The sequence below is a fragment of the Cladophialophora psammophila genome (assembly GCF_000585535.1).
Source record: "Cladophialophora psammophila CBS 110553 chromosome Unknown aczJe-supercont1.30, whole genome shotgun sequence".
Taxonomy (NCBI): domain Eukaryota; kingdom Fungi; phylum Ascomycota; class Eurotiomycetes; order Chaetothyriales; family Herpotrichiellaceae; genus Cladophialophora; species Cladophialophora psammophila.
Genome location: NW_006912951.1, coordinates 120,435 through 148,004, shown reverse-complemented (window position 1 = coordinate 148,004; position 27,570 = coordinate 120,435). Strand labels below are relative to the sequence as shown.

The 27,570-nt window shown below is 53.7% G+C and overlaps 9 protein-coding genes across 9 annotated transcripts; 6 read left to right on the top strand and 3 right to left on the bottom strand.

The window, feature by feature from the left end:
• Nucleotides 1-1,658: 1,658 nt before the first annotated feature.
• A1O5_11992 (uncharacterized protein) lies at nucleotides 1,659-2,927 on the top strand (the record flags this gene model as incomplete). Its single annotated transcript, XM_007752561.1, has 2 exons — nucleotides 1,659-1,725; nucleotides 1,783-2,927. 2 exons carry the CDS (start codon nucleotides 1,659-1,661, stop codon nucleotides 2,925-2,927), a joined length of 1,212 nt encoding a protein of 403 aa, XP_007750751.1.
• Nucleotides 2,928-4,484: 1,557 nt separating this feature from the next.
• On the bottom strand, nucleotides 4,485-5,813 carry A1O5_11991 (uncharacterized protein; the record flags this gene model as incomplete). Its single annotated transcript, XM_007752560.1, has 1 exon — nucleotides 4,485-5,813. One exon carries the CDS (start codon nucleotides 5,811-5,813, stop codon nucleotides 4,485-4,487), a length of 1,329 nt encoding a protein of 442 aa, XP_007750750.1.
• Nucleotides 5,814-6,759: 946 nt separating this feature from the next.
• Nucleotides 6,760-8,593, top strand: A1O5_11990 (uncharacterized protein; the record flags this gene model as incomplete). The annotated part of the gene is made up of 2 exons (XM_007752559.1): nucleotides 6,760-7,388; nucleotides 7,447-8,593. The coding sequence occupies 2 exons, from the start codon at nucleotides 6,760-6,762 to the stop codon at nucleotides 8,591-8,593; spliced, it is 1,776 nt and encodes a 591-aa protein (XP_007750749.1).
• Nucleotides 8,594-11,116: 2,523 nt separating this feature from the next.
• On the top strand, nucleotides 11,117-11,901 carry A1O5_11989 (uncharacterized protein; the record flags this gene model as incomplete). The annotated part of the gene is made up of 2 exons (XM_007752558.1): nucleotides 11,117-11,462; nucleotides 11,528-11,901. The coding sequence occupies 2 exons, from the start codon at nucleotides 11,117-11,119 to the stop codon at nucleotides 11,899-11,901; spliced, it is 720 nt and encodes a 239-aa protein (XP_007750748.1).
• A 1,985-nt stretch (nucleotides 11,902-13,886) lies between these two features.
• Nucleotides 13,887-14,807, top strand: A1O5_11988 (proliferating cell nuclear antigen; the record flags this gene model as incomplete). Its single annotated transcript, XM_007752557.1, has 3 exons — nucleotides 13,887-14,376; nucleotides 14,441-14,730; nucleotides 14,790-14,807. The coding sequence occupies 3 exons, from the start codon at nucleotides 13,887-13,889 to the stop codon at nucleotides 14,805-14,807; spliced, it is 798 nt and encodes a 265-aa protein (XP_007750747.1).
• A 1,093-nt stretch (nucleotides 14,808-15,900) lies between these two features.
• Nucleotides 15,901-17,069, top strand: A1O5_11987 (pyridoxine kinase; the record flags this gene model as incomplete). Its single annotated transcript, XM_007752556.1, has 2 exons — nucleotides 15,901-15,916; nucleotides 16,093-17,069. The coding sequence occupies 2 exons, from the start codon at nucleotides 15,901-15,903 to the stop codon at nucleotides 17,067-17,069; spliced, it is 993 nt and encodes a 330-aa protein (XP_007750746.1).
• A 234-nt stretch (nucleotides 17,070-17,303) lies between these two features.
• Nucleotides 17,304-17,924, bottom strand: A1O5_11986 (dUTP pyrophosphatase; the record flags this gene model as incomplete). Its single annotated transcript, XM_007752555.1, has 1 exon — nucleotides 17,304-17,924. The coding sequence occupies one exon, from the start codon at nucleotides 17,922-17,924 to the stop codon at nucleotides 17,304-17,306; it is 621 nt and encodes a 206-aa protein (XP_007750745.1).
• Nucleotides 17,925-18,273: 349 nt separating this feature from the next.
• Nucleotides 18,274-19,511, top strand: A1O5_11985 (aminoglycoside phosphotransferase; the record flags this gene model as incomplete). Its single annotated transcript, XM_007752554.1, has 3 exons — nucleotides 18,274-18,372; nucleotides 18,440-18,735; nucleotides 18,791-19,511. The coding sequence occupies 3 exons, from the start codon at nucleotides 18,274-18,276 to the stop codon at nucleotides 19,509-19,511; spliced, it is 1,116 nt and encodes a 371-aa protein (XP_007750744.1).
• A 5,921-nt stretch (nucleotides 19,512-25,432) lies between these two features.
• On the bottom strand, nucleotides 25,433-26,653 carry A1O5_11984 (uncharacterized protein; the record flags this gene model as incomplete). The annotated part of the gene is made up of 1 exon (XM_007752553.1): nucleotides 25,433-26,653. One exon carries the CDS (start codon nucleotides 26,651-26,653, stop codon nucleotides 25,433-25,435), a length of 1,221 nt encoding a protein of 406 aa, XP_007750743.1.
• Between the last annotated feature and the right edge of the window lie 917 nt (nucleotides 26,654-27,570).

Sequence of the window (27,570 nt, the reverse complement as noted above, 5' to 3'; positions counted from 1 at the left end):
TGGAGCAAGCGAGGGATCAATGCTCTTCGGGAGGGGGGAGATACGTTGTGCATAACCGCCTTCGCCTATTTTGCCATTGTTCATTTGCCTAACTTTCTATCATATTTGACATATGAGCGAGGGACTGGCAGATAGAGAGAGAAGGAAGGGAGTGGGCAGACAGGACTGTGCACACGGTTTAGGCCGAGGGGGGGGTGGGATGGTCGATGAAGGCATCCAACGTTCTTTGAATTAGGGGAGACACGAAACGAGTCAGCGACCTGGGTATCCCCCCGGGGGGGGGGGGGGGGGGGGGGGGTTGATGCAACCACCATTGTATTGTACTAATGTATGTATGTAGGTACTACTCGTACTCGGCACCAGTATGGATGTTCATCGGGCGAGAGGAGTTTCCAAGGAGCTGTGGTGCTGGTGGTGGTGATGTGGAACAACACCGGTTCTTATCACTGCGGTATTGTGGTTATCACCCTCACCGTCACACACCACCACCGTCTTTCATCCTAAGTATTACGAAGACAACGGGAATCTGTGAACGGTCTTACATACCATGCTGCAGCTACTTTGTCGAGGCGGGCTGGCGATACTCGTTCGGGGCGACCGCCGTTTGGTGGCGCCCACTCTTGGGACGAGCCATGCTGTTTCTGCTCTCCATTTAGTGCCAGCTTCTTGACACCCACCTCACGCCCACCTCAACCCCCCCTGGCTCCCCATTCTTCTTGCTTCCCGCCAGTGCAGCGGATATGCACCAGATGCATGCCAGCATGCACCTCGACGCCTTGGGCCCTCGCTCTCGCGGCCTTGCATAGGTACACACCACCGGCATCCCAAGGAACACGAAGTCGATATCGCCACCTCCCGTCTGCAAACCCCCTTTCAACGGCGGACCTGCATGAACCCCCTGAATCCCAAAAGGAAGAAGCGCAGCTGCAGCAGATCGTAAATGCAAGGCTAGGGGATCGTCTGCGGCGGCGGCATGGATGAAAATTCACAAACAAAACAATTAAATCCCTCTTTCGACAATTCCTTCAGTTTCATCATCCTCAAACATCGACTTGCCTCGTGGCCGCCCTCCCCCCGGCTGCTCTCTTGCTCCTCCTCCTCCTCCCATCCTCATCCACGAGCAAGCATCATCTGACTCTATTTAAATTCCGACTATTGCTCCTCCTAATTACGCCATCCCACGCCATCTCCAGCTTTTTTTTCGACCAGCCGAGACCCGAACCATCCCCCGCCCTCAGCCTGCTGCCACCTCCCACCTGCAATTGAACGGCCCGAGCCTGCACAACCCCCGTCAAGGTCTCGAACTCCTGTCTCTCAGTGGCTTCAAATCCTCCTCGTGCGGTCTTTGTTTGAGGCTTGGAGCCACTTTTCTCTCCCCCTCGTCCTCGTCTAAAGTCTCATCGGTGGACTCTGGTGTCCACTATTTCCCGGTGTCGACGTCAAGGCAAAGGCTGCTGTTAATAGCCAATTTGGTCCAAGGTCAACAGACCCTCTTACTTCCGGCACCTGCCAGTTTCATCCTCCATCTTATTAGCAGCAGCTGGACATAAAAGGGATTTCTCTGTCTTGGGTCTGGTTTCCCGGTTCTATCAGGCCTTTTGAGTTCCCCTGTCCTCATCTTTGCGCCCTGCCATCCATTCGATTATTTGGTTGCGGCCATGTCCGACCAAAACGGCACAGTCAATGGTACCTCCAAGCCATCAGTGTTGATAGTGGGGGGTCTCGGTATGTTCATGCTCTTACAATGTGTTCCAATGCATACGCGCTAACAGTTTTTGGCAGGCTACGTCGGCCGCTTCCTGTCCAAATACATTCATTCCCAGAATCTAGCCTCCAGCGTTCGTCTAGTTGACAAAGTCCTCCCGCAGCTAGCGCATCTTGCCCCAGAATTCAGCGAAGCATGCTCCCCGGACAAGTTCATACAGGCCGATGCCTCTCGCGAGACCTCGATGGCTCGTGTTTTCGAGCACCCCGGTGGACCTGACAGAACATGGGACTTTGTCTTCAACTGCGCCGGTGAAACGGCTTGGTCGCAGACTTCAGAAATATATAAATTGCGCTCGTGGCAGCTCAGTGTGACACTGGCGAATGAAGCAGCGAAACGGGGCGTCAAGTCCTTTGTCGAAGTCAGCACAGGCATGGTATATGCTCCTAACCGTGTCCCACGGAACGAGCAAGACAAGCTGAAACCGTGGCTGAAGCTGGCTAAGGTAAAGCTCGAAGCAGAGCAAGAGCTGTCGAGAATCCCGGGGTTGAATTTGGTCATCCTCCGTCTGGCACACGTCTATGGAGAGTATGACTCGAAGTTCATCGCCAAGGGGTTGTGTCTGGCTCGGGTCTATCAGGAACAGCAAAAGGAGCTGAAATGGCTCTGGACCGAGGACTTGAGGATCAACACAGTTCATGTGGAAGACGTCGCCCGAGCCTTGTGGGCAGCAGCAGAGTGGAGATCTCAGAATTCTACTATCCCGTCATCGTCCTCTCCTACAATCACTCGGAGACCAACCCTATCAAAAGGAGAGGATGCCCCTAGCGGCAATGTGCCTATCTTTAATGTTGTGGACCACGGAGAAACAAGCCAGGGCAAGTTGGCCGACATTGTTTCCAAAGTTTTCGACATTAAGACGGGGTTCCAGGGGACCATAATATCCTCTTTCGCAAAGATGAACCTCGAACACGTCGTCGATGACCTCAACGAGGACATTCTTCAACCATGGGCCGATCTGCTCGAAAAGAAGGGCATCACGAAACCTGGTCCTCTCAGTCCTTTCTTGGAAAAGGAGTTGCTCAAGGACACAGATTTGAGTCTCGACGGCAGCTTATTTGAGCGCGTCGTGGGTTTCAACTACGAGCGGCCCGACGGCCCGACGGTGGAAGGCGTGAGAGAGATGATTTCAAGTTATGAGAGGATGGGATGGTGGCCCTGATGCCAGGTTTGAAGCGGTTTTGCTCACCTTTGCGCCTCACGCTCGAACCTCAGCACAGATGCCTTTTCCCCCATTTTCTCCCTTTTCTTTTTCCCCCTCTGGGTTTATCATGTTACTCATTTGGGACACCAGCTACCCCGAAAACTCTATTTTCCTCCTTCTTCTCAGCTCAGAGACTGCAATCATCTCCTTCAGACCCTTCCAGCCAAGACGAAACCAACCAATTCAATGACATATTCTGCGCGCGGAGAATCACGCTGTACATAACGAAGAGAAGACGAGACAAGCTAAGAGTGCTGGACGACAATGAAGTGATCAACCATTGTTTCAGATAGAGCTAATGGTGTAATTGAGGGACAGCGGGCATTATTATTACTATTACTAGTAGTAGTTACTGGGCAGGACAACATGAACCATCCGATGCAATGGAGACCAGTCCTATCATACGCATAACAAATAGCCTCTCAAGCCGCCGGCTGAGAAGGACACCAAACCACCTTATCATATTGTTGTGGAGGCTCTTGTGCCACTCTTCCTTCCCTGAGCAAGGCTCGCTTTCGATCCGTTAGGGCAGTACCTATCACGGGTCGTTCACGGCCATCAAGGCTTGCACGTCTTGGTCAGAAGAATGCCGTACATCAAGCCGACTATGTAAGCATAGCCCAGTATAAAAACCTCTGACCAGAAATCACGCCATTCCCGATCTCCTCCCCAATCTTCGATCACCCTCTGCGCTACTATCTCTCCCCACCAGAAAACAGGTCTGGTTAGAGCGCCCAGGATGGTGTAGTCGTGTCTGCTCGAGTCCTTGTCCTTGGGGAGCGACATGGCGAAGGCGCCGGCTGCGATGGGGCCGCCTATGGCGAGGTTAAACCGACATATTTTAAATCTAGACAAGTCCAGGATGCTGGAGAGGAAAGGTTTGAACCTGACGGATCATCCGGTCTGAGCGCGTGGAAGGTACGATGATCAATGGCCACTAATTCATTCCATTTGTCCCTCTTGCCTTCGTCACCCGCACGGCTGATAGAGCCTCGACGGCCTTCAAGTCCCCGTAGAGATGGCACATACGTTGACCCTCCAGAGCTCCCGGTGACAGTGCAAAACCCTTCCTCCTCAAGACCCGGCGGTCACGACGCATACTTTCATCCTCCAGACCCGCACGCCCATTCGAGCCGCATGGCACAGGTCGTTCTGGAAGTCGCGCCAGCCGAGAGCGATGGTTTGCCAATCCGCTTCCGTAAAGTCGTCTGGATCGTTTCGTGATGCCAGTCTCGGCGGACAAGACGAGTCTACGGGTGTTGAATTGGGGGGTGATACCACCACGTCTGGGAGACCGCTCGTTATCATCATTCTCTCCGGGTCCACACTATCCCGATCTTGAACGCCACGGTTTTGGCAATGGTTCACGAAATCGACCTGGTCATCGCCGCCGCCACTTTCCTCATCTTCTAGAGGGGAACAAGCACCAATACTGGCGGGTCTCTGGACAGTGGCATTCTCAAACCGACCCGTCGACACGAATCGACAAATATCGTTCCATCCATAACTGAGCACCTAACCCAGAACGGCCGATGGGGAAATGTCGACGCGGTAGCATATACCAGTGAAGAAGAGCGCGAGGGTGTGCTCCTCGACGGGTGCTGAGGGCCAGTGGTACGCCTGCGCGAGGGGTGCGGCCGTCGTGTGGGAGATGGAATTGAAATGGCCTCGTGTGGGCAGGCAAGAGACGCTGATATACACGGACATGAGAGATGGGAGAGACGGAGGGATGAGTGACCGGGAGACTAGGGTTCGTGGTAAGAGGGGTGCGCCCTCTGTCATGAAAGGTAGATTCGATTGCGATGCACCGTGTTCACGACCGTTATCATGGTCACGGGCGAAACCAGGAGGGTCTTCAGTTTGTGTGACAACGCTGACAGTGACCCCCTCCTTCTCCGGCGTGGCTTGGTTCGTTCCTTGTCCACGATCCAGCTCCTCAACTCGCATGATATGCACTCGCCACAGTTCCTCGAATGCGCGTGGGTCGCTGTTGGCCCGAATCTCGGCGAGACGAGCAATAAGTTCGATGATGGCATCCTCTGTACATTCGGGGCTCATTTTCTGGCTGGAATGGGCAGGAACTCTCTGTGCAATTTGAGAGGCCAACTTCTCTAGCTTCCTAGTAGCTCGAGCACGAGCGCGTGCATGAAACGCGGCCGCTGGTGAAGATGAACGGGTGTCTCCGTCGGCCATGTACGAGTCTTCACCGTCAGTTGCTGCGCCACTGGGGGCTCTGGCGCGATGTGCCGGGCCCTGTGGGCGGCGGGTGAACATCACATTGCGCATTTGGCGCCAGAGAGGCTCGAGGATTCGATGATACCTTTTGGCAATGCTCATTAGCGACGATTCCGTCTTTTTCATCCCACGGTCACCGTCCGACTGAGCGCGGTCCTGAGGGGCATACCTGGTATCTGGAGCTTGATTCTTGCCTCTCACATAGACCAACTTAGCTTCCTCCTCATCAAGGTCCGTCTCGGCCAGGACCCATTCTGAGCTGGTTTTCCAAATGATATATCCGAACGCTCGGAGTAAGAGATCGGTGACGTTCTTCAGACTACGATCAGAGGCTCGCTGGATCTGCTTGTAGTGTTTGTTCCGTATGACGCGGATGACCCCGTTGTGGAAATCCTGATGCTTGTCCGGTCGGATCTGCAGTTGACGAAAGATGGGAGCATAGAGCTCGCCACCCGATTCGGCGGCGACAATGATGCTGTCGGTGAGTTTGCGCAGTTCATTGCCGGGGACGATGCTCAGGTCTGTGATGGGGAGTAAAGGAGGCTGCGGTCGATGTGTATCTGAATCAGACTCTGCATAGAGCTCGTCAGGCGGTTCCGAGGACGCCATGCTTGATCTGCTGGAATCTCGAATCAATGGGATAAGGCCAAAGAGCACGAAAACAATCAACAAGGAGGTTGAGGCAGAGGTTGAAGCTTAACAGATTGGTTACTGTCAAGTGTCAGTAAAGGCGTGGATGGGATAGATCCATTCTGAGCAAAATAACACTTTTCAATGACGGGCAAGTCATTGTATCGTTGAAGATGAACAGTGAATTCGAAGCACGATGTGGTCGATGTTTCCATGACGGTGAGGCACAAAATCTGTTCCTTCGCAATCCTAGCTCATTCATTCATCTGCGCCGAGTCAGTCCACGGGACCGTCTGCGACCTACTTTCGTTGTCTACTCGAAACACTTCGCCATCAGTCTCAGCTGAAGCCTCCGTGAGCCCGCCCACCAGTTTGAAGCGACAATTTGGGTGACATTCGAGAAAGGAGCCAGTGATTTATCCAATATTGACGTTGGAATTGCATCAATCTCGCTTCAAGCCACGTTGGTCAGATCGACGGGGGACGGCCTTGCAGGCCCTGGATCTGCACCCCAGCACACGGGTTGGCTGCCTTGGGGCACTTGAGCCCCGAGAGCCCTGTTCTTCTTGAGCGCCCTCGGGCACCCACTTGCCAGCTGGTGGCGAGCGGACCGCCACTGTTTGGCAGCCTAATGGGGCTACAATTCCAGTGGCCAAGGCGGCTAGGCACCAGGGAAACTATTGCCGTCAGCAGAAGCTTGGGCCCATCCATCAGCCGTGGCTTGTGCTCCTGACCTCCCCTGGTCGTCCGCGTGTTTCCTGCGTCTGCGTCTGCGTCTGCGTCTGAGACTTTTCCATCGCCGTCATCATCATTCCCCATCGCGACGCGCTTCTGCAATCTCTTGCCTCATGCTCTCATAGCATTCCAGCCGGTTCACCTCTCTTTTCCTTGCTCCTGCACAGCGGTCACATCCTCCGACAATGTCATGGAAGCTCTAATCTATAATGAATCACCCATAGCAGAATATCTGGAGGGAGACGCCATCCCCTTCGAAGCCGCCGAACCTCCTTCGCCTCTTCCTTGCGCTCGTCAAACCTATGCCCCCCGAGGTCTGCCCAGACTGCGCGACCGATTACGAACGTTTCGCCAAACCGCTGCTTCGGTGACAGATGTCGCAAATGAACAGTTTCTCGAGCGCTTCCGCTACGTGATTGTTGCCTCCCAGCTTCTCGCAGACGATCCGAAGCCGAGACGACAACTTCTCCAACATGATCAACCATTCGCTCCACATACTCTCTCCTTCAAAGGTGCTTGTATAACAGCCGGAATTTCCTTCTCGGTCGCGTGGTCTCTTCACCTACTCCAGCGGGGATATAGAACGTCTCGGTCACATTGTTCAACTTGGTCAGAAATATGCATATACTCATTATTGTTTATTGGGGGTTATCTGGTTCTTTTGTACTTTGCTCGGCGTCAATATCTTGAATTTGTGCGGCAGTCTGCCGGGTCAACACTGGGAAAAGTTGTGTCAAATTCACATAATTATGATAGTATTGCGGCGGAAGCGCTTCGATTCATTCAAGAGGTCGAGGTTGTGTCTCGTGGGTATGAAATGTAAGTGCATGGCTTGGGCGGATATTTCGATTCCCTATCATTGCTGACACATATACAGAAGCCATCCATTACCTCCAGTCAGTCGACTGGAAGATAAAAACTCTCAGAGTCGCTGCCGTGACCTACGGACCACTCTTGGAATTACCTTGACGGCCAGCATCGTCCGATGCGTCGAAGCTCACAATGCCGTCCAACCATTTGTGAGGGACCTCGACCTTCAAAGGTACCATGACATATACGAGGTCTCGATGCAGGATTACACCGATGCCGTTGCGTTTGCAAACGATTCTCCCCTAGACTCCCGGGACACCCTGAAGGAACTTCGCTTTCTTTTCCGACTCCACCTCATTGCAAGGAAGGTTTTCCTTTGTGATCTGCTGGCCCTTCACTCTGGCTCCACCTGGTACAACGTTCGTCAGTGGCGACTGATGTGCCATGTGCTCGAAGGGTTAGATGGTGCACTTTCCCAAGCAAGCCAAGAGCTCCACAGCGCAGTAGTGCGCGAAGAATATGGCGAAGACTGCCAGGACGCTGTATCGGAAGAGGCCGAACCCGCGGCTGAACAGAGCATCGACGCCACTACGCCGCAAAAGAGACATACCAAGGCTCAATTACGCCGATTCGAAGCGGTGGCCAATGCTATCCGATCCCTGAACGCCAAAATCCATCTCTTGAGGGAAGAAATTAACTCGTTAAAGCCGAAGGATGACTCTACCCTGAGCACGACTATCACTGGCCATTATGAACAGCTTGGAGCTGAGATTCGAAACGCCCTTGTCGAATGGGAAAAGGGGCGAAACACCATGTTCCTCAACGTGGGGACCGAATCTGATAATCGTTTCTCCCGAGCATCCAGTGGTTTGCGATCGCCAGCGTCGCCATCTCCGAGCAGTCTGGGCGGGCTGACGGTTGTGGATGGCGGGCCTGCAGAAGCGCTAAGGCTGCTGAGTGGCGGCGAACGGAGTCCTTCTGACGGGGCGGGACTGGATGAAGAAGTGTTTGAAGCAGTGGCCTTGCCGCGCAAGAGAATGTCTTGGGCACCAATGAGCCGCGAAGAGAAGCTCAACAGACTTCAAGAGGACCGGAGGAAGCGGGCGACCTTCCAAGAGCATGCCGAAAACACCACCAACATGTTGCGAGAACTGCAGATGGTCATCAAGCATCGTCCTCTGGCCAGATCGGACACGCGAATCACTTCGATATGATGGACACTTGCGGTGTCGTTCGCGGCACCTCGGCTTCGCCTAGTCCGGGTTCTGTGATTTGGAATCGAGACTTGCCTTGTTTCAACATTGACGACAAATATTTCATGACGCACATGCAGGGAGTTCAAGGGATGATTCTCGGGGATGCGCCATGTGTGAACGGATTGCTTTCGGCTGGAGTAAAGTCGGGCGTTTTCGATATCACCAAAAAAGTTCAGGGTCACTTACCGAGGCACATTGGTCATATTTCGGTTGGACGTGTTTGTTTGTTTTGGGCATTTGCACGAAGATTCACTACTACTTGGTAGGTATGGGGAAGGCCGAATGAGAGACGGCGACGTGGGAGAAACAGCTGAGATCCCGGTGTCTAGCGATGGAGGAGGTCGAAGGAGAAGCGGCTAATGGCGAGACCAGAGGATTCACGCATGTTCTTTCCTTTGTGAGGTGGTTGTTTCCGATTTGTGATGGCATGGAATTATGAAGGATCAAGCAGGTGGATGTTCGTGATATAAAAGGGACGGATCCTAGGACAGGATTGGGCCTCGGCCCTGCTCCAAATTGTGTAACAAGTACTTGGTACTACTCGGTACCCCCTGTGCTGGCGAGGCTTCGACAAAGTGTGCGATGGTTAGTAATGCAAAGCTGCAGAGCTCTCGCTAGAATCCCTCAGAAGGGGAACAAGGAATCCGGAGCACCGTCATCCCGGACTCGGATCTGTCCACAGGCCGGAAGTGTGGCTGATTACCTCGTACAAGTACTTATTAGGCTCATTAGGCTCATTAGGCCTCACTAGCCTTCGTGGCGCCTTTCTCCGGGGCTTTGCGCCGTCAGTGACTGGCAATTGCCGCTGCTTTGCTGGGTTTCGATAGCCGAGCCATACACGAGAGAGAGCGAGACAAGGAGCGCGAGCCCGACCCGACGCTTCTGAGCACACAGGCACCCGGAATTCCTCTCTACTTGTTCCTCGCACCGGCGCCAGCCCAGTCCCTTATCCAGTTCCTTACTACTGTAAATACTTTGTACCAAGTACTGTACAGCCTGTTCATCCACCAGTCATGCTCTGTTGCGTTATTTCCCGATATTGTCGCCAGCCATCGATCAAGATGGGAATCTTCATTCAGAATCCCCCGTGCGGTTGCAGCCTCATCGCCAACGCGTCGCTGCGTTGTTTTTCCATCCATTACGCTGGCTCTCGAATCTCACAGATGGCTCTTGGCCCTTTTCGCGCGCAACAAGGCAGGAAATAACGACGTAATGAGGGTGAGCATCGCTACAAGTCGGATATGGCTCATCGCGAATCCTCCCCTCGCTTCCGCAATGCCTTGGCCCTTGGCGGATCAGCCTTTCCTACTTTCACCGAAACCGAAATACCCATTCGGTGCCCATCGACCATCAAACTTCCTTAGTCAGACCTGCTTTCTTCAACCACCCCTCTGATTCTTCGTCCATCATCTTCCAAAGACATAAGAAGAGAGGAGGCAAAAGGCCTCATATTGGCGCTCTCCGTCTCAAACCTCGTCGATCCGCATCGAAGCCCTTTCTCTGCCCCTGGTGCCTTTTTCAGATCCGGTCAGCCGGCCCCCACCGAGCCCTGTTCATCCCCGTATTATGATACATCATTCTCTCTTGCCAGGCGATTGTGCTCGGTCCAGACTTGTGAACTGTGGCAGCTTTGACGACGCCTTCAAGTCCTACGGCGAAACTACAGGCCCGTCTCGACAGCACCGAGCTATGCTATCTCCCGTCAAGCCGCTCGGGTTCTCCAGAAGCAAACAGGGCATCTCTAAATGATACGGTAATCCATTTCGGTCACAACGGCCTACTCACTAGGCCCATGTCCAAAAGACCATTTTCTTTGCCACAGAGGTTAGGCAAAGTCTTTTGGAGAATGTCGTATTGTGGCTGCAGGTAAGTCCAAGCCTCTTTTCCCTCAAAGGGAACACTTACCTCTTTCCGGGTCGCTTTGACGATCGTCCAAATGGGCCGTGTCGTCCACACCCCCGTCAGCCCTGGGTGTTTAACTAGGAGTATATCTCCAAGCGGACGTTGCCCCTGGGCCTTGGTTGGAAGAGCGCATTTGCCACGCGCCAATTGCAAGGTGTGACCTCCTGGTCCTATTGAACTGTTTCTCATGGCCTGGCGGTGGCTCGAGCGCATCAAGGTCCCTCTTTGCAAATGTAAGTATCGTCTAAGACGTTGCAAGTCCTCTTATGATTCGTTTGCCTGTCACGCACTTTCTCTTTCCATTCAACAATTTCGCCCGCGAACGACTGCAGCCACATCTCCTCGCAGTTGCCCCTTAAGTATATAGTGACCCCGAGTTGCTGTGGCTGGGGTCTATTTCAATATCTTACAAGAAAGGAGTTTTCGCTACCTCCTCCATATAACCCCGTTTGGAAGGCTTGCTATGTCGAGCGGGACACTGTTTACATCTTCGCCTTACAGCCGTTTCGAAACAGTCAGTAGAGAGCTTGTCTCACCAATTTGACAACCTCTAACCGATTTCCCGGTCGATATCGGAGCATGTCACGTCAGGTGTTCGGCCTGGATGGGCTCAATCTGGTGGAGGAAGCGCGAATCGAAGGGGCCATCCGAGAAGTCAGGCGCATCGCAGATACCAATCCTTCTGCCCCAGAATCGTGGGAACAACGGCTACACGTCGCGAGGACGGCGATCGCAACCTTGGACTCGACAGGGTTCATGCAGATGCCTAACAGAAGTATTGACCGTACATTCGTCATCGCTTCGTTGCAAAGTCTGGCTTATCATGATGCGGAAGGCGCTGGAGTCGCCGATATCGCGGAGTGGTGTATGAATCAGTGGTTGTTATTACTACAGAGAAACACAGATGATCTTTCCGCGCTCAGGGGTTAGTCAACTTGCACAGCTTACCAATCTGTGCCCTCTCCAAAACATCTACTTACATAATGCCAGGTCTGGGTCAAGCGTGGCTAGCTCGATCTCAAAATGTTCTTGCCCGAATCCATCGAACCGAAGGCAGCTCCTCTAGCGGGAGCAGTGGCCGGCCTCAGAGCCTAAGCGAGAGACTGTCATATTCAACGGCTGAAGAATTCAGGGATGCAGAACGCGCAACTGCCGAAGCTGATGCCAGAGCACACACGGCCGATTATGTGGAAGCACGCGGAATGCTCATTCCGGCGGTCGACTATTTCTCTAGGGCTGTCGACGTGGCCGAAAGGGAGGGAGAACTCACCGGGGAGCTGCTCTCAGAGGTCAGGACGATTTCCTCCTTGGTCCATATACCCACCGCCATCTCCGCACGTCAAATTTGGAAATATAACGACTGACTGGTAGTGGTCTCACCACCTTACAGGCCGCCGAAGCAAACATGAGCCTTGGCAACGTCTCCTATTCCCATCAGAACGAGCAATACTTCCACAGCGCCATTCGGTACCTGCGGCGAGCATCGCAGATACCCGGGTTTCGCTTATCTGCTTACCTACAAAGGTACTGGCATTTTATCTCCTGCTCCAGATGACATGACAGTCTTTGACTAACTGTGTACATAGCTACCTCGACGATTTTGGCCGGCTGGTAGACTGACAGTTCCCGTGGGGCGTGAAGTCTCTCCAAGCTACGATGCGTGACAAGGAGGAAAGGACAAGGTTGCAGGCAACCAAAGCGCTGGCGCACATCAAATTCATTTTATTTTCTTCTCACACGTTCTGCCGTGCCTATTTCTTTTAACCAGAAAGCCACAGCCAATAGCTTTTCAATCTTTGGAATGTAACGGAAACTTTTTGTTTTGTTTGGTCCACCTAACCCTGGTGAATCGGCCAATGCGATCTGCGAGGCCCCCTTGGACATCAATTATACCTCTGCGTGTTCCGCCCGCGGTGCTCTCTGCCCACTGCCTGTTTTAGGTTCCCTCAACTCAGGACATGTGCCCTTTCGCAACAGTGTGCCGTATCTTCGACAGAAGAGCAGCATCTCCCCCCACAGAAGCGACAGCCCACGTGGTGCAGATGGCACTAAGGCCACGTCGTAGCCCCAGAGATGGCGTCCCTACAAGGACAATATATTTGGGACCCATATCGCCACACGTTAGGCTCCATCGTGCCTCGTCCACCAGGAAAGCCTACTCGTCGGTCCGGTTGGCCCCTTTTCTCCCTAGCATAGATGCGGGCACATGCGGTTCCGGTGACAGGGCTGGCAAAGGTCCGCGCATCCAGTGTAACGGTGGCAGTAACGAACTACCCATATCAGGGTGGCAGGGTGCGCAGCTTGAGTGGAAAGGAATTTACCCTGTCGCTCTAAGGCCAGGTGTAGCTTTGTTGCGGTGGACGGACATCCCGAACGGACTTAACTCTTATGAAAAATGGAACTGCAACGAGTAGTGGGACTTTTTCTCCCTCGTCTCCCTGTTGTCAGAGAAAGGGGACGTTCAGATAGGCTGGTGCTTGGTGGCGAACACAGTGGTGCGAATACGGGGAGATCCAGGCGCAGTCTTAGCCTCACGAGGCTGAGTGCCGCCTAGGTGTTACCAAAAGCCAGGTCAATAGCAGGGCGTTCCACGTGACGCACATTGTTGAGGGGTTGGTTATGCACCTCGTACTGCGTACCTTGTCCCGATGTTCGCTGGGCTATGTGATGTCTTTCTTTTCTTTGGAAACTCGGACATCGGAGAGCCGGAATGAGCATCAACGCTGGCTCAGCACAAAAATTACGTCTGGCCTTAAAGGGAATCTCTGTGATGTTGACGTAGGGCCCAAGAGTTGCCTAGGCACAGCACAAAACACTGGCTTTCTTCTGCAAAGGGGGACCAAGGGGACCCAGAACGGAGGGCAAGCGCGATAATACCAAAATGCCTCTCGCCGGCAATGATGACGCAGTGGGTGAGCCATGTTGGCCGTTGTCAACCAGGTCGGTGGGCGCCGCTCCCGGGGGATTTGAAACCGCAAATAACGCTTCACTTTCGCGCTCTACTCGGGACGGAAAATGTATGGGCCGGCAGAGCGGATTCAAACCACGTGACTAGAGCCAAGACAACATATCAATTTGACCCCAAAGAGGCTTAGCTCAAACGCGCCTCGCGACCCGTGTCTTGCCATATCGAAATTCAGATTGACCTGTTCCTTGCTAGTGTTTTTGATCTGTTGCATTGTCTAGCCTTCAAGTCTACCCGAGAAACCGATTTACTGATCATCGTCAATTCCATCTTGACCGGAAGGGTAAAGCACAACCAATTGCAAAGAGTGAGGACCATGGACATCACACAGGGAACGAGACTAACGCCCCCGCAGTGTTGGAAGCACGTCTTGAACAGGCAGCGATGCTGAAGAAGGTACTTTTCCAACCTCTGTTTCCAGACCAGTATCTAAAAGCTTTGCAGGTTGTGGACGCTATCAAAGACCTCGTCCAAGACTGCAACTTCGACTGCAATGACTCCGGGATCGCCCTGCAAGCCATGGACAACTCTCACGTTGCCCTCGTTTCCATGATGCTCAAAGCAGAAATGTTCTCTCCCTACCGATGCGACCGCAACATTGCCCTTGGCATCAACCTCAATTCCCTTACCAAAGTCATCCGCGCAGCACAGAACGAAGACATTCTCACCATCAAGGCTGAAGACTCTCCGGACGTCGTCAATCTCGTCTTTGAGAGCAGCGACACGGATCGTATCAGTGAATACGATATTAAGCTGATGGATATTGACCAAGAGCATCTGGGAATCCCTGACACGGAGTACTCGGCCACAATTGAGATGCCCAGTGCTGAGTTTCAGCGCATTTGCCGCGACTTGATTGCAATGTCAGAATCAGGTGCGTGAGAATGGCAACAAAAATAGAGCGCGCGGTAGAAACAGCACACACTGACGTCTTCTAGTGTCTATCGAGGCAAGCAAGGATGGCGTTCGCTTTTCGTGTCAAGGCGACATTGGAAGCGGCAGCGTCACCATTCGACAGAATTCATCCGTGGACAAGCCGGACCAAGAAGTCAAGATCGCTCTAAGTGAACCTGTCTCTCTGACATTTTCGCTCAAATACCTTGTCAATTTCTGCAAAGCAAGTAGCCTCTCTACGAAGGTCAAACTCTGCCTCTCCCAGGAAGTGCCTCTTCTGGTGGAATACAACTTGTCGGGAAGCAGCTATTTGCGTTTCTATCTAGCCCCCAAGGTATGTTCTGCGGCAAAATCCGGCGTGATATCCGAGACGTTGACCTGGGTGAATTACAGATTGGTGATGATGAGTGAACAAGCAAAACGGGAGCCGACGATGGCAAATACTAGCCTGGAGCCCACAGATTTACGATGATGTGATGCGATCAATGGTGGTTGTTGCGGATTCCGCAGATGATCAATGACAATCACCCTCTGTGTTTGAATTGATTTACGAGCAGGATGTTCGATGAACTGGCCGGTATTGGTGAAGATGAAGACGATGATGATGGGTGCGGGCAATTTTCGGGCTTGATGTCTGTAAAGCGGTGTTTTGTGTGCGGGACCCAACCCGAGCAAAAGTCGGGGTCGCTCAGCCTTGCGCTTATCGGGCGAGAGGCGAGGCTGTCGCCGGGTTTGGAGACTTGTCGTCATACTAGCCTCAGAAAATTATTCTGATACTCACCCACAGACGCCTTGTGGCCACCTTTTACTCCTATCGCCTCTAGTCCTTCTAGAATAGACACAAAAATTGGCCATTTTATTGACACCAAGTGCACTTTTGGCATTGTGCTCGCCTAGCAAACTCTGTTCTTTCTCCTGAGATCTCCATTTCCCCTGTACCACCATCGAGCCAGATGAAATGAGGTTCCGTGAAGTGTCAATACCAGAAACAAAAGTCCTGGCCATAGCGAGCCATGTACGTTGCCTCCATTGTCATATCCTAACCCCCCCCCCCTCTCCCCTCCCTCTTCCCCCCTCCTCTTCGATCGAGGGAGGGAGAGATCTGGCCGGCTAGCCTCTTGAAACTCTCGGGTGGCACGGATAGATAGGGCTGACGCGACAAATGGGCAAGGTGGTCTATGGGTGAGTTGCGTCTGCACGAAGAAATTTTCTCTTTCCGCCCTGCCTTACCTTCTACGGCGCACGTGGGCCCCGATTGTCGCGGCAACCATCGGGGTTACGATGGTGACGACGACGACGATGATTATGCCACTCAGTCGGGCGCTCGTGTGTCTCTACGCGAAAGTCGGTGACTGACAGTCTATTGGGTTGTTCATCCCTTCAGCTATGTCGGTAATACGATGGCCACGTTTGTGATGCAGGTGCTTGGATGTGACGTTGGAGCCATCAATACTGTCCATTTCAGTGAGTTACTTTTTCTCTTCCTTTTCCTTGTCATCCTAGCATGGGCTACATCTACGGTGGGTTCTCAGGCTGTGCAATAAGCCGCCCACGTCTGCTCGAGATCTGATATCAGATGCTGCCAAACAAGGCCTCGCTCAGCACACCCCTTCCTTCTCTGTCCGCCTCATAAATCTGCCTTTTCTGTAACATGACTCGTTGTCTGACCACAATCCTTCTTCCCGCCCCTTCAAAGGCAATCATACAGGATACCGCCAATTCAAGGGTCGGAGAACTCCCGCCACCGAGATCCGCGAGCTCTATGACGGCCTCCGCCAATCCTACCTGACGGATTTTGACGTCCTGTTATCGGGTTACTCACCGTCGGCCGATGTCGTCGAGACCATCGGCACCATTGCCCGAGACCTGAAGTACCGCTCCGCCGTTCATCCCGGAGGATTCTTCTGGGTCTTGGACCCGGTGATGGGAGATCAGGGCCGACTATACGTCAGCGAGGACATTGTCCCTGCGTATAAGCAGCTCATTAAAGAGGCCGACTTGATTCTTCCGAATCAATTTGAGGCTGAACTTTTAAGCGGCGTTTCCATTTCGAGCTTGAGCGGACTAGCCAACGCCGTGAGGACGCTGCATGCTGTGTATGGGACGCGGCACGTGGTGGTGACAAGTGTGCGAGTCGGTAATTCCGCAGGACCGGTCACTGACGAAGGCAAGGCGGAGGGAACCGAGGAGAGAGGGACCTTGACTGTCGTCGGGAGCAGTAAAAGGCAAGACGGCAGTGCGAGGCTGTTCAAGGTCGAGGTGCCAATGCTGGATTGCTATTTCAGTGGGACGGGGGACATGTTTGCGGCCCTGATGGTCGCGAGGCTGCGCGAGGCGTGCGCGCAGATGAACCTGCTAGACAGGCCCTCGTGGATGCCCGATGACGCCGTCGAAGCCACTGACCTGCCCCTCGCGAGGGCCACGGAGAAGGTCTTGAACAGTATGCACATGGTCTTGGAGAAGACCATGGCGGCCAGGAATGAGGAAATGACCCTGTTCGGCAGAAGTCCAGGCGCCAGCGTGGGAGGCGTGGAAGGGGAAGGGGAAACAGTGGGTGAGGACAAGAGGAGGTTTTTAGCCGAGAACAAGGCCGCCGAGGTGAGAGTGGTCAGGAATGCAAAGGACTTGGTCCACCCAGAGGACCGGTACAAGGCTGAAGCAATGGAGCTGTAAACAAAGCCTAGAAGTCTGAAAAAGGGCCTGCAGTTGATACCCAGAGACAAATTGCGTTTTCCGCACTGAGCTTTCCCCCATGTTCTGAGCGGTCTATCCTTTTCTTGTATCAAGGAGATACACATGGCACATGATATCCTGACGCCTTATCGTCCGCTCTATTGACCTTGACCTGCCCCTAGGCGCCCCAAAAATGACATAACCCGGCGTGTTGCAATCCGGTCTGGATTTGGCTCAGCCCGTGCTTCCAAACCCGCCTGCTCCTCGGACGCTCTCCTCCAGATCATTGACCTCGACAATGTCAGGCGTGTATATCCGCTCCAAGACCAACTGAGCAATGCGGTCGCCCTTCTTCACCTCGAAGTCGACCTCGCTGTGGTTGAACAGCAGGACCTTGACCTCCCCTCTGTAGTCCGCGTCAATGACGCCGGCTCCCGTGTCGATAAAGTGCTTCGCAGCGAGGCCCGATCGAGGCGCTATGCGGCCGTACGTTCCTTCCGGCGTGGCGATCGACAGATCCGTGGAGACGAGAGCCTTGCCTCGCGAGGGAATCGTGATGGGTTTGGCGGCGTACAGGTCGTAGCCTGCGGCAGAGGCCGAGCCTCGGGTCGGGGTCGAAGCATCGGCAGAGAGCTTCTTGATCAAAAGGGGCGGTTGGAATGTTGATGACAGTTTGGGGACCGCGGTGGTGGTTGTCGTCGTCGTCGTAGTCGTCGTCGTCGAGTCGGCGGTTGGAGACATCTTGAATGGAGTGTCAGACTTGAGACGTTTGGGTAATGGAGAGTTGGGCAGCGAAGGAGGCAAGCGGTCTGCGCTCTTGTTTTCTGGGGGTGGAGGAGTCGATGCTCTCGTCATTGTTCATGCGGGATGTTTACGGATGGAAGTTAATTGGGAGGTAGGAGGTGAAACCCCTCGACGCGTGAGGAGCGCGTTTTGCGCTTCGGGTAATCGACATTGCTACGGCAATGCGCGTGGTGATGCGCCGTAATAAGTCTACGATAAGGGCTACGTTGGGGCGTGCGATCCTTGTGGCCACCCGTAGTACATCCGGCAGCTGGTCTTGCGCAAACCGAGGTTAAGGAATCGCCTCGGTCTCGTTGGCGATTACCTAGCGATGTGAAAAAGCGCTGACCATCCGCTGCGTTTCGGTGCTGAGCTCTAGCGTGGCCTCTGTTTCTCTCGCTTGACGAGCAGCCAAACAGCCATGGCAGGGCCAGTACGACAGCCCATTGACCTCGCCTCTCTGGAGCGCTACATCGACAGCAATGTCCCCGAGATCAAGACACCGCTCGGGCTGAGGCAGGTACATAGGCCCCTCCCCAATTTAACGCAAGTTGGCGTTGTCGATAGTATTAACACTCTTTTCCAAGTTCGGGTTTGGCCAATCGAATCCTACATACCAGATCACAGACGCAACGGGGGCGAAGTATGTGATGCGCAAGCGGCCTCCCGGCCAGTTGCTCTCCAAAACTGCCCATCAAGTCGACCGAGAGTACAAGATCATCAACGCCCTGGGCCAGACGGATGTGCCCGTGCCAAAAGTATACTGCTTGTGTCAAGACGACAATGTGATCGGCACGGCATTTTATATCATGGAGTTCCTGGATGGGCGCATGGTGACCGAGCCACACTTTCCTGGTTTCAGTCCCGAAGAGCGAAGGGAAATGTAGGTGGAAGCCCGGCCGTGTGGAGAGACAGTCCCAAATGCTAATTCTGCGCAGGTGGCATGATGCAATACGGACTCTGGCAAAATTCCATCGGGTAGACTTCAAAAAAGTTGGACTCTCGGATTTTGGCCGTCACGGAAACTTCTACGACCGCCAGCTGAAGACATTTGGGACACTGTCCAAGGTGCAGGCGGAAGCGGTGGATGTTGACACGAAGAAGCCCGTGGGAGAGATACCCCATTTCAATGACATGGTCACATTCTTCAAGCAAAAGTCGACCCAGCCCAAGGACCGTGTCACGCTGATCCACGGAGACTACAAGATCGACAATCTGGTATTTCATAAGACGGAGCCTCGAGTCATCGGCATATTGGACTGGGAGATGGCCACCATTGGCCACCCCCTCTCGGATCTTGTAAATCTCACGGCGCCCTGGAGCTGGGTAGGACGGAATCTGGGAACCGCTCACGCCCAAGGCGAAACGGAAGCCTTCAAGGATGGGGTGACTCCTGGGCTTCCCACACTAGATGAGGTTGTGCGATGGTACGCTGAAGCTTCTGGCTATGACCCGGCGAACGAGCTGGCTTGGGGCAATGCTTTTGGAGGATTCAGAGGCGCAATCATCATGCAGGGTATTGCAGCCAGGTACGCCCGACGGCAAGCCAGCGGCATGACTGCGAAAAATTACGGGGCGCAAATGCCTGCGTACGGTGAGTGGGCGTATGGCTTGGTAGAGAAGCTCAAAGAGGCATCGGAGGGGAAAGCGAAGCTATAATAGAAACGGCGCCAGAATCGTCTTGGAGTAGCAGCAGTGACCTTACTCACTAGTAAATATCAACCACGAACACCGCTTCATCCTTCCTTGCTCGCTGTCACCCTCATCGCCAGCACCAGCTGCGACCGCAGAGAGGACGGCTTTCTTCCGGCGCCGTGGCCTGCTTCCTCACCATGGGTCACATACCCACCTTCCTTTGCCGTCGGCTTCTTCCATCTTAAGTAACCCTTTGTATTCCACCGCTCCACTGATTACTTGCTGATTACTTAGCCGTCCGGGGTATCTTTCCAAAAGGTCAGGCAGGATTCATGCTGACATTGTAACCAGTCGACCCCACCACCGCCCAATACGCCCTTTACGCCCTCTACGCCCCCTGCTCGCTCGAACTCGGAACTCGAAGGGGGAATGAAAAAAGCACCTGCATGCGGTAAGCGAGCAGGATTCCAAAAAGAGAGAGGCCACACCCAAAGGGGGGATAAACCAGATAAAATAGCCTGAACAAGGGACCTTAAAAAGAAAAAGAAAAATAGGACGTGGAGACTGTTATCCCGCAATCAGCGAATCCTGGGCCTCGACCATTGTCTCAATTTACTTTGCCTTGCATGTCATCACACCTGGCCGACGTCGTCAGCGAGTCGGCGAAGACCTTCCCTTGTCCCCGTTGCCCTTCTCGGCAACTTGTTACAAAGTACAAGCCCAAACTCGGTACCATAAGCAAGCGAGACACGCGAGCGAAGACCGTGGAACCCGTCTATTCATCCTCTACCATAGGTACAGTACTGTCGCCACGCAGCTCCGCAGCGCGTCCGCTCGGTCGGTGTTGTCGGAGGGGGGGGGGAGCAGTACGCGTAGTGCTCACCGGCAAGCTGGCGTTCTCCTGACGAAAGTCACCCAGGCCGCCGGTAAATTCCAGTGCTCTGCGAGTTGATGACCGTCATGCTATGTATGATGGGCCCATCTAATCAAATCAGCAACAACATCGATAATTCCGGAAGAAGTCGAGAACGATGGCAAAGAGGCCCCTGGTAATGAAGTCTCCATGCTTGGAAAGACCTTCACCCTTCGCGAGGGCTGGTCGCTTGCCCTGACACGGCGCAGGATGTCAGCTCCCATCACTTCACAAGGCCTCACCACCAGCTGAGATCCAACTCTGGTGTGTGAGATTTGTCGTCAGTCTCTTACCGACTGACTCTCGAGTCTTCTAGCAGAGTGGGCATCTCCATGAGCCATAAGGCTTAATCTTCTCCCGGCGCGGGTGTGCGTTTGAGGAGCTTTGGAGGCGGACAGATGTTCGATCTGGCCCGACCAGGAAAAGTGGTGCGCCATGGTGGGAGTTTTAACGGAAAGTTCTGCAGTGTTCGACTGTCGAGCTCGGGCTCGGTCTCGGTCTCGCACCAACTTGGCACTCTCTCGCATATTTTCGAGCCGACGAGCGCTGGGGACACGCGGGTTCACGGCATTATTGCCCTCCTCGGCTCCGCCCTTTGCTCTCATGGGTACTGGGTAGGTAGGCAGGCAACTTTTCAAGTGAGGCGATTTGGGGGCGGAAGGGATCAACTTTCTCCGAGTCCAGCCACACAAAGCAAGGGCTAAAATGCGATCAAATCATGGTTCAGCAAGCCTGTACCCAAAACGGCTGGCTTGCATTGTGGCGCCGGGATGAAACTGAACCCGAGCAGTTTAGGACCCTTTTTTGCAGGTTTCTAGACATTTGCACCAAAAGAAGGTACACGCTATCGTCGCCGGTAAATCCTGGCTCCCATCACCAGATGAGAAGCAGGTGGGCACAGTCGGAAAAATACCCAGTGCACCCGCGTTAACTGCGGAATTACTTGTGTGCCCATTCAAGTTGATTTCAAATGGAAATCTCCCATCCACCAAAGGCCCTCACCTGATGGGGCCCATCATGTTCTTGTCAGCGAATGATTAGCCTATCATATCGTCGAAGGTTCTGACAACCAACACAATAATCGATGAGGAGATGACTCGAAATGCTCGTTCGGACCAAGACTGAACTCGGCTGGACTGGGCTGAACAATCGCGTTGTGGCCAAGTTTGCTAGCGTCCACGATTCGTCCGAAATCTCCAGTCGAATTGTCCTTTTGGCTGCCCAAACCCATCATGGACGATGGTGATGATGATGATGGTAATAGCGATGTAACGTCTCTCCTTATCCCCGCCTTGTCCTTCTGTGGCACGGGGCTTGTACAACTCCCACCAGCGTCCAAGCTTCGGAAAACGATTGCGCAGAGTCGTCGGTTGCGGGCAACTACAGGACCCTATTTGAAACTCACTTGCTTTGACCCTGGCACACCGGTTGCACAAACTCGTGAGATGTGCAATTCAGCAGGCATTTGTATCCGGAAGGGGAACGAATTCCGCAAGCGTGATGTTATTTGCTGTCCCCTCGTTGGGGTCTAGACGGAGTAAGGTCAGACGAGACAAGTTTGCTCTCACCCTGGGCTCCGGAGAAGAAGCAGAACCTCTATCTCCGGCTAGTGATTCTCAATAGCAAAAGGCGCCATGGGACGATCGTGCTGACTAGCTTAGTCAGGAGCCCAATCGGCTCTAGGCTGGGAACTACTTACGAGGGTGCAGAAAAAGCCAGTCGACGAGGATGGGGCTCCAGAAGGCCCATGCGGCGAGAACCTCCGCACAGGGCTGATGGATGAAAGTCCAGGAGTAGCACCCCCCGTGGGCTGGTGATGGTTGCATGTTGTTCAACCGACTATCCAGGCAACAAACAAACAAAATCGAGTCCTGGTCCGCGGATAACGCTACATGCTGCAGAGTCCCCGCCCACCATGAGGGGATCAGCGCAGATTGATGCTGCAATGTGCTGTCTGCCGATCGTATTCGAGCTCAAGTTACGGTCAAGACCGAAGCGTCGTCACCGCAGTTGAGGTTCCAGAGAATGGAACACGGGCAAGGATTTGTGCCGTGTGAGGTGGACCTCGGCCATACCAGAGCTGCGGCAGCCTTTGATCATGGGCGCTTGCTTAAACACCCTAGTCAGATCCCCTGGCCCACCGTGGCCCACTGCTCGCAATCTACGACTTATCGGGCTAGGTGCGTACGGTCTACCGCAACTCCTGCTTATGAAAGCTTCCGTATTCCGACGGCCAGAGATGGGATAGTTAGGTATGGGAGCGAACTCAAATCAGGAGTGGCGATAGCATATTTCGCAAATTTGGCCCCCACGGTTGCCAAAGCGTGCCAGGCTGGGCGGTTTCAACCATTCGACGAAGCGAATACAGGCCCTTTGGAGAGGTACTGTATCTCGGACGATTTCGTTCCATGGGGTGGCATGTTACCAGGCTCCTAAAGGGGCTCTTGTTTGAGACTTGTTTGCCAGTTGTGCAGTACTGGCTACTGGTACTACGTTTCAAATTTCCAGCATATCATGGGAGCTAGCATGTGGAACCTGCAGCTGAAAGGACGTCTGCGCCGGTGACGAACTGACTCCTTGTCCCGCTCAGGAAGGCACCCTAAAGGAAACAGAAATCTCTCCGAGTTGCGTTCGAATGATCATTACGGGCAGTCCGGCGACTTTCGAGGGAGGCAGTCGATCAACTCGTCCTACAGTCCTTCGCTACGCGTGCCTTGCAGCAGGGCTGAATGCAGCACGGGCGTAATCCTTTTCCAAGAGGCGCTCGAAGACCCAGTTCCCAATCAAACTACTGAGCTTGCAGAAACTAAGCTGGCTGTATCCTAGCCGGTGTGCACAGTGCGTGGCAGACGCATGTGGTCATACTTTACGCCTGTGTTCCTTCGTTGCTTGGCTGCACGACGTTGCTTTCGCATCTCCATCTCGCAGCGTCGACAAGCATTCCCACCGGCCGTAATCTAGGTAGGGCTAGTGTTGGAAAAGCCACTGAGGCACCTGTCCACCTGGTGGTCGGCGCTGGTGCCGCTGCTTTACTTCCTTACATATTCCAGTCACCATCCTGCGAGGCTGTGCTTACGACGAGCGCGTGCTTTGCTTTGAAAATAGTGGCCATGCTTAGTTCCGGAAAGGGATACTAATTCGATGGATATTTCTGGGGATTGGACATCGATTAGTGCTGCCTATTTGGCTGTGCAACCTCCAACATGCCGTTTGCGACCTGTCAGATGTCGCCAAACGACAACAGGCAATGCTTCGTATTTTCCCCGTGCGAACGAAAATGAGAAGCAAAATGGGACCTTTTGCCCCCCCCCCCCCCTCGGCCGCCCCTTTACTACAGTGCTCTGCACGATCCTTCAGGGAAGGGAGCAAACAGACTGGCCTGCTCGCCAAGCACGCACGAGAGGCGGTTCAGTCCGAGAAGAGTAAGGAATACAGAGTAATACGGTTATGGCTCCTGGAAGCAATGGTGTGCAGCGTACTGTCCTGTCCGGGACTTGACTGGGTGTGCGACGAGGTTGCTGGTAGAGTAGTCATGCTGCGTTGACTTGAACGATCTGATTGACTGATCCCATCGGGAAACCGCCGCCAGATTCTGGTTTGATTCCAAAACGCCCTTTTTGTCCGCAACGACTGCACAGATACTAGGTACCAGCGCCCCTTTACCTCTGTGCCTGATTTGGACAATGCTTCGGACTATAGTGTGTCATGTCCAAAGGTAGAGCATGTTAGAGTAGGTCACGTAGGGCAGAGCAAGACGCGCGAGTTGGGCAAGGTAGGTAGGGTAGGTAGGTAATCTACAAACGCTGTACCCTGTCAGTAAGCAAACAAGCAGGAACAGGAACCACAACGGACGGAAAGGTTGTGGCGCCTCGTCTCATCGGCCGAATGCAATGCAATGCCATGTAATGCCACGCGTGTGGGCATGTTACATATGTGCAATGCAGGGGGATAGTGTGCAATTGGTACAGTAGGTGCCTAGTTTATGGTGTAATTTGTTTGCCAACGCCTAGCAATCCAGGATTGACTTCTTTGCCTCTTCCTTCTCTTCCTTCCCTTCCTGCCCTTCCTCCCATCCTTACGTCCTTTCGACATGGAGGCATCGTGACGTGGCGGCATGGCAGCAATTCCCTTGTCATAGTGTGCATCGTGTGAGGAGGAGGGGGGAGGAGGAACATGAGAGAGAAACAGAGGGGAAAAAAAAAAGGTGGAAAAGAACACAAAAAAAGAGAGGGTTTGAAAGACCGTAATTGAGTCTGTATGTGTGTATTTGAGAGGGAGGAGGGGGGGAGGCAAAGGGGAACATAGAAGTTAACCCCATATCAACCTGAACTATAGGAACCATAACGCATTATAATGTGGCAGCAAAGCCCAGCCTGCCGAAAATATGTCCACCCAATTCGTCCATCCTTCCTTCCCGTCATGTCATACGCGTTTCCCATCGCAGTTCGAACAGAGATATATGGGCACACATGAAGAAGGGACCAGTGCCTCCCAAGCAAAAAAAAGTAACAACATGGTAGCTAAAAGCGAGTTGCGCCTCCCTTCCTGTAAGTCGACCCTAGATAAATGGAGAAATCTCTTTCCGAATCGGCAGAGCGTGAGTACTGGGTTTCTCTCTTTTGCCCAGCAGCCCCATGAGAACGAGGACGTGAAAGGAGATTCGTCAAGACTTTTGAAGGGGATGAGGAAGTTTTCAGATGTAGCAAATCGTTTCATTTAGAGGCAAAGGGGGATTTTTCTGATCCCGTTTCACGGGCAGAAGTTCTCTTCTCCTTTTTCCCTTCTCTTATTCCTTCTTCTTTGTCTCTCTCCCTTCCCCTCCCGAGTGAATTCCCGTTTTTGCCCTTGGAGAAGGACAATTTGAGGATTTTCGCAAGGGCCAGTAGCTCACTGAGCACAGATGTCCCAGGAAGGGGGAACTCTATGCTCTGTAAGATGAAGAGCGGAACTTGCGTCTGCGTTCACGACAGGGAAGATCCTTTGGATCTTTGGATCGGATCGGATCGGATCGGGTCAGATGAGATCAATGCATTCATTTACGACTTGATCCTTGGCCGCTGTTGTTCTGTTGCTGGCCTTTGTTGTGGATGCGTCGGACGTGGTCCTTCATGTTGTCCATGCGGGAAAAGACCCGACCACACTCCTCGCCTTCCAGCCCACGCCACTCGCACTTGATGCCTGGGTTGTGCTTGGCCTCGTGGCGGGCGCGGTCCTTCTTGCTGGAAAACCCACCCGTGAGGGGCTGGTCGGCAGATTTGGCGCGCGCGACGGCAGCAGCTTCACTCTGTTGGCAACCATCCACTCGGCAGAAGAGATGCTTGCTGTGTCGGTTGTAGTGTTTCCGTAGATCGCATCCTCGTGTGAACGTAGCGCGCGACGTGCAGCCTGGGTAAGCACAGCGCCAGGATTGAGCCACACCACCGTTCTGAGCGGACGGCGAGGAGGGATGGAGAGATGCCGCAAGCAATGACGGTTGCTCGGTCACTGGGATTCCATAGGCGTGAAGAGAAGCGTTCGACGAGGTTGAGTTCGAGCGCAGGGCTGGGCGAAGCGAGTCGGAGTGACCACCTCTGCTCAGCGACGAGATGGGGCTGCATGACCGGGACAACGATGATACGCTACCCCGGTGACTTTGAGAGCTCTGATGAGAGAGTTGAGAGAAGACTGGCGAGGCGGCCAGATGGTGGGTTGACGAGATGCCCGACGTCGGTGCCTGACTGAAGTCGAAGTGTGTAGGTTGAATGTCCTGGGGGGTTGGAGGAATGACATGGGCGGATGGATGATGGTGGTTGAAGGTCGGGTAGTGTGTCGACGAGGTTGGGTCATAGGGCAGCAACGGGGTAGGCTGAGGGTAATTGGAGTAAGGGAACCACTGGTTCTGTTCATACATAGTGTATGTGTTGGGGGTGACAGCTGATGAGGATGTGGTGGTGGTGGAGTTGAAGTCGGCAGTCAACGTTGGATCAGTGACGGGCGGCAAGGGAAAGAAAGAGGCAGAATCAGACGAGGTATCGTCGAAAGATATCTGGTGCAGATCGTGACCTTGGGACTCGGACATGGACAAGCTTGGAAGCATGTATATCGACTCTGATGACACGGACGGATTATGGCCTCGAGTCGAAGGAGCCGGCGAAGGGTAGCAGAGGCCGGGGAGGGAAGGTGAGCAAGTCAGCAAGGCGCTTTTGTCGAATTCGTCGAATTCGCTGGGCGGGGGGGTCATGGAGAAGATGGCGTCCTGGGTCTCAACGGCCATGGCTTGCAGCAAGCACTATCTTCCTCTTGCTGATTTCGTGTTAATTTGGGAACACGGGTGGTGGTGGTGCTGGCGGTGCTGGCGGTGCTGGCGGTGCTGCTGCTGCTGGAGTATTGGTGCTGGTCGTGTTACATATATATCTGGTGAGCTCCTCGGCGAGATACCAGATCCCATGGGTCGTAGAGTTTCAGGACACTCGGCGGATGGTCCTGCTTGCTGGCAAGTTTCAAAACATCGAACACAGAAAAGCCCAACCCATGGGGCGAAGAAGGGCATATGAATAGTAGGACCGCCTGCCTGCCTGTCTCTTCGTACATAGACCATCATGGCTTAGGGCGAAAAGGCAATCCTCGTAGGGCTAGAAACGACCCCGGTCTCATTGCTGACAGCATCCCCCATCATGATCCCAGGACCCATGGGACCCAGGGGAACCCAGAGAGCAGATCGCTTAGAAACAAACCGCACAGTTGCATGGGATGATGGCAGACGCTGGATACTGGGGGATTGGGAAGCGGGTCCCAGCGGCCGAAGCGGCCAGGGATTGAGCATTGAGCCACACTCGGATCCCCAGTCCATCACCTGAGTAATGCTGGCTCTTGGGTGGTAAGGCGGAAAAGGAACAAAGGGAAATGAAAGGAGGTGGAGAAGTGCTTGAGCAGTCGCAACGAACTCGTACCAGTAGGCCGTTACGCATGCAGACGGTGATACCGGCGGATGCGCCAGCTGCTTCGCTGATCATCTCACCGCAAGCCCGTATTCAGCATACCGATACCGAGTACACGCGGTGGAGCCCCCTCGTTTGCTAGTCTGTCACTCTTCTTGGTTTTCTCGTCTTTGTTGCCATTTTTTCATGGCCCAAAGGACCCCTCGCTCGCTGCCCTGTCCGTCCCAGGGCCCCGCCCCCCTGGGTGGTCTTG